The sequence below is a fragment of the Pteropus alecto genome, unplaced genomic scaffold (genome assembly GCF_000325575.1).
Source record: "Pteropus alecto unplaced genomic scaffold, ASM32557v1 scaffold113, whole genome shotgun sequence".
NCBI lineage: Eukaryota > Metazoa > Chordata > Mammalia > Chiroptera > Pteropodidae > Pteropus > Pteropus alecto.
In genome coordinates this window covers 6,086,486-6,091,063 of record NW_006433949.1, presented here as the reverse complement: position 1 = coordinate 6,091,063, position 4,578 = coordinate 6,086,486, and the positions used below count along the sequence as shown (strand labels likewise).

At 47.0% G+C, this 4,578-nt stretch overlaps 1 protein-coding gene across 2 annotated transcripts in view; it reads right to left on the bottom strand.

Moving 5' to 3' along the window:
• Positions 1–4,578, bottom strand: part of CABP1 (calcium binding protein 1) — a 13,207-nt gene that overhangs the window by 806 nt on the left and 7,823 nt on the right. For both annotated transcript variants that reach the window (XM_006908619.1, XM_006908620.1), the window contains 3 exons: positions 4,185–4,328; positions 3,080–3,189; positions 2,695–2,842 (listed from right to left, as the gene is read on the bottom strand). In XM_006908619.1, the coding sequence (XP_006908681.1) occupies positions 2,695–2,842; positions 3,080–3,189; positions 4,185–4,328 (402 nt within the window). The remainder of the gene's footprint in view (positions 1–2,694; positions 2,843–3,079; positions 3,190–4,184; positions 4,329–4,578) is intronic.

Below are 4,578 nucleotides of genomic sequence, written 5' to 3'. Positions count from 1 at the left end.
TGCAACTGGTACTTCCTCCCTCCCTCCCTCTGACCCTTCAGCTTTCCTGAAACTTGTCCCGTTTCCTTTTTCTTTTTTTTTTTCCAAATTAGACTTTATTTTTTAGAGCAGTTTTAAGTTCACAGCAAAATTAAGCAGAAAGTACAGAGAGTTCCCATGGACCCCCTGTCTCCATACAGGAGGGTGTATCCTCCACTATCAACCTCCCCACCAGAGCGGGACAAATGTTCAAATCAATGAACCTACAGTGACATATCATCACCCCAAGCCCATAGTTCCACTGGGGTTCACTCTCAGTGTTGTAAATTCTATGGATTTGGACAAATGTGTACTGACACATATCCACTGTTATAGTGTCATATGGAATAGTCTCACTGCCTTAAAAATCCTCCGTGCTCCGCCTATCGTCCCCACCTCCCTGCACAGCCCCTGGCAACCACTGATCTTTTTACTGTCTTCATAGTTTTGCCTTTTCCAGAATGTCATACAGTTGGAAGCACACAGTATGTAGCCCTTTCAGATCGGCTTCTTTCACTTCGTAGTATGGATTTAAGTTTCTTCCATATCTTCTCATGGTTGGATAGCTCATTTCTTTTTAGCTCTGTATAACATTCCATTGTCTGGATGAACCAGTTTATTTATCCATTCACCTCCTGAAGGACATCTTGGTTACTTCCAGGTTTTGGCAACTATGAATAAAGCTGTTATAAATATCCGTGTGCAGGTTTCTTTGTGGAGGTAAGTTTTCAACTCATTTGGATAAATATCGCTTCATTCTTTTTCACCTGGTAGCTCCCACTCATTTCTTAGGTCTCTGCTTATTTATAGCCTTATCCAGGAAGCCTTCCCTAATTCCCCCTCTGGCTTGGCACGCATGCCCCCTCTGTACCCCACAACCCATTATACTTCTCCCAAAACAGCATAAACTATTCTGTTGGCTCCTGTCTTCCTTGCTGGTCTTGGGCTCTTCAAGGCAGGGCTCAGGTCTCAGCACACAGTAGGTGTCTAATACATGCTGGTGAAATGAATGAGAAATGCTGAGCTGTTATCTGTGGGGAGCACTTACCTGGAAATGAGCTGTCCTGAGATTCTCAGATGTGGTGGTAGCAAAGCCTTCGCTCCATCTAGCCACACTCTCTTCAACCTTGAAGACCGACTACTCCAACCTTGAAGTATTAGTAGCTGCTTCTAATCCCCAGAAAAGGTCTCCCAACCTTTGTGTTCTAGACACACTCACAGTCTGGCACATATTTATCTTGCTTTTCTGCTCAGAATGCAAGTACCTGGAGTACGGAGTCGATGTTTTACTGTACTTTCCCCCGTGTATCCCACGGTGTCGAAAATGGCGTCACGCAGCGTTATGTATGTTGTGGTTGAGATTCCAGTCCTGGGTTTATGACCCAACTCTGCCTTCTACTGATAAGGAAATCTTGAGCAAGTTATATTCTGTAAACCTCGGCTTCCTTATCTCATGAAATAATAATAGTGAAATCCATAGAGTCATTGTGAGAATTAAATGAGGTAATATATGTAAAGCTACTTAGTACAGTGATTGGTACATAATAAATATATAATAAATAATAACTATTATGATTATTACTGATGTGCCAGGCACTGAGTTAGGCGGAGAAATGCGGAGATCAAGGAAACAGGGTTCCTCTTCCCAAAAAGTTCAGAGTCGAGCAAAAAGACAACTATAGCTAGTAGTTAGGGGACAGTGTGAAGAATAAGGGTGAGTCAGAGGTGCTATAAAGCTCAGAAAAGAGGAAGTTCATGGAAGAAGGGCTGGAGGAAGTGACCCCACTTCTGGGTCTTGAAGGATGAATAGAATTTAGTCCAAGGGAACAACAGAGTCAAAGGTATCCTGACAAAAAGAACAGGGTGTTCAAACGGGAGCCAAGCAGGTTCATGGACAAGCATTTTAGTGCAGCTTTATAGAGGGAGTGGAGGAATGGTAAGAGCTGCAGCTGGGGAGGTGAGCTGTGGTCTGATCTTAGGGGCCTGAGTATTGGCTTGAGAAATGTGACATTCAAAAAATACCTACTATGGATGGATGCAGGAGGAGATGGACAGTCAGACAGATAGAGATGTATAGAGATGGACAGGGATAGATGAATGGATGGATGCGAAGTTAAATACAGATGGGGAAGTCACTCTACAGACAGGTGGATAGATAGATCAATGGAAGTATGGGTAGAAATATAGGCAGATGGAGATATATATAAATGTATGAACAAATGTAGAGAAGTATAGATGCATAGCTAGATGGGGAGATGTACATGGGTAGATGGGTGCACGGATGAATGCACAGGTGAATGTGTAGAAGAATGAGCTGATGCATGGATGGATAGATAAGTGAATGAATAAATGGTTCTAAAGAAGATTGTTTAGAGATGAAGGATTGGTTAAATGGGTACCTGGAATGGATGAATGAATAGCTGGAGAGACAGATATGAACTGATGGATGGATGGATGGATGGATGGATGGATGGATGGATGGATGGATGGACGGACGGATGGATATAGGGATGGGACGCAGACTAGAGTGGTGCATAAATGGAGGGGTGGCAGAATGGAAGGATGGGGGATAGAAAGTTGGAGGGGACCGATGGTCGGATGATGGATATACAGTTAGAGGTTCCATGGATGGCCACTACTGCCTTGGTTTCTCTCCAACTTTCAAGCCCCACCTACCTTCAAAGTCCACTCGTCCATCCCCATTGAGGTCCACATCTCGGATAATTTCTTCTATGTCTCGGTGTCCCACCTGATGACCCAAGAGTTTCCTCATGGCCTCTCGCAGCTCACTGGTGCTTATCTCCCCATCACCATTGGTGTCAAACTAGAGAGGGCAGGAAGGAGGGAGAAGTAGCTACAATACAGAGACTAGCAGAAGCAGATCACAAGATTGAGCTTCTTCTCCAGAGTCACTGTTCCCCTTCCCCAGAGACCCTTCTGTTTCCAAGCTCCTTCCCCTGGTCTGGGATCCAGGGTTCAGGTTTCTTTTCAAATTAGCCATCTTGGGGTTGGGATTCTAACAATCTACCTACACCTTGCCTGTCTACTGCCCATCACTCACCTCTCGGAAAGCATCTCTCAGTTCCTTTACTCCAATCATATCTGCCGTCTCCGCCAGGAGTTTAGGTCCCATTAGTTCCACAAAGTCATCAAAATCCACATGGCCACCCACTGAGGACAGAGGAAAGAGCTAGGTCATCCATCTAACCATTCCCCACCTCTAATTAGGTACTGTCAACTTCTCCCTGACCTGCCCAGAGCTAGGTCCAAGGTTTTACCAAAAGCCAAATGCTGACAGAAAGGTGACCATCGACAGGTGGTTTGTTAAAGAATGGCTCAGGGGAGTGACCAGGGGTTGATGAAGGAAACAAGTCAGGAAGTGGGTAGAGGTAGATATGGGAGAAAGAAACATTAGGTCACAGAGACAAGTAAAGAATTTCAGAGGCGGACAGACAGAGACACGCAAAAAGGCAGAGAGAGAAGCAGAGGTTCTGGGCACCTGGCCCACAAGTCTTGTGGCGCAAATGGAAGCTCAACTTCCAACACTCAGGATGAAGAAGTGCTGGGGACCTCACACCCACCTACAGCCTGCTCGCACCAGCTTTCCACCAGTGACTGACAGGAGTTTGGGGGATAAATGCCCAGCTGGAGAGGTGAGGGTGGGGGTATAACTCTGAAGTAGGCTGCTACCCTAACTCTCTGAGTTTCCCAGCAGAATTAGACTCCAGCCAGTGGTAGCTGACAAGAGCGCACCCTTTGCTGGCTCTTTCTCTTCCCTGTCTCACTTCCCTACTCCCTATCGATGCTTTTCATCACCTACTGAATAAACAAACTACTTACACTTTCAAATCCTTGTCTCAGGCCTGCTTCTGGGAGAACCCAAGAGAAAAACATAGTAATAATAGCATCTCTCCGTTCGACTCTCACTATGTGCCAGGTATTGGGCTGTTTCAAATGCATTCTCCGATTGACTTTCTCTGCTCCACTCCTCCTGTTACACCCTCATTTTCTGGGGGAGGAAACTAAGGCTCAGAGAGGGTAAGTGGTTTGCCCCAGGTCACAGAGCTGGAAGGAGGTGAGCCCAGAATCTGAAGCCAGGCCTGTCTGACCCCAGACGGCTGTAAGGGGAAGGACAGAAAGGGCAGGTGCCCAATGTAAGGACTCACGGTTCATGTTGATCTGCTGGGACAGCTCAATAAGCTCCATCTCGGTGGGCATATAGCCCATGGTGCGCATGCAGTTGCCCAGGTCCCGACAGTTGATGTAGCCATCCTTGTCCTTGTCAAATTCTCTGAAGGCCTCTCGGAGCTCTGGGGAAGGGACCGAAGGTGGATGTGGTCGGAGGTGGGACCTGCAGAGCCTCTGAGGGCAGCGGCAACCCAAGGGCCCATTGGCTTAGAGAACTGGGCCGTGGAGCTGCCCAGGACTGCACACTCCTCTGACTCCTGGCTCCATAGAGGATATCTGGCTTCGTCCCAGGCCCTGTCCCTGGAGGCCGTCTCTGCCTCTCTTCCCACCAATCTCCCTTCCCTCATTTCCTGGGTGGCTGAAACTCTTTCC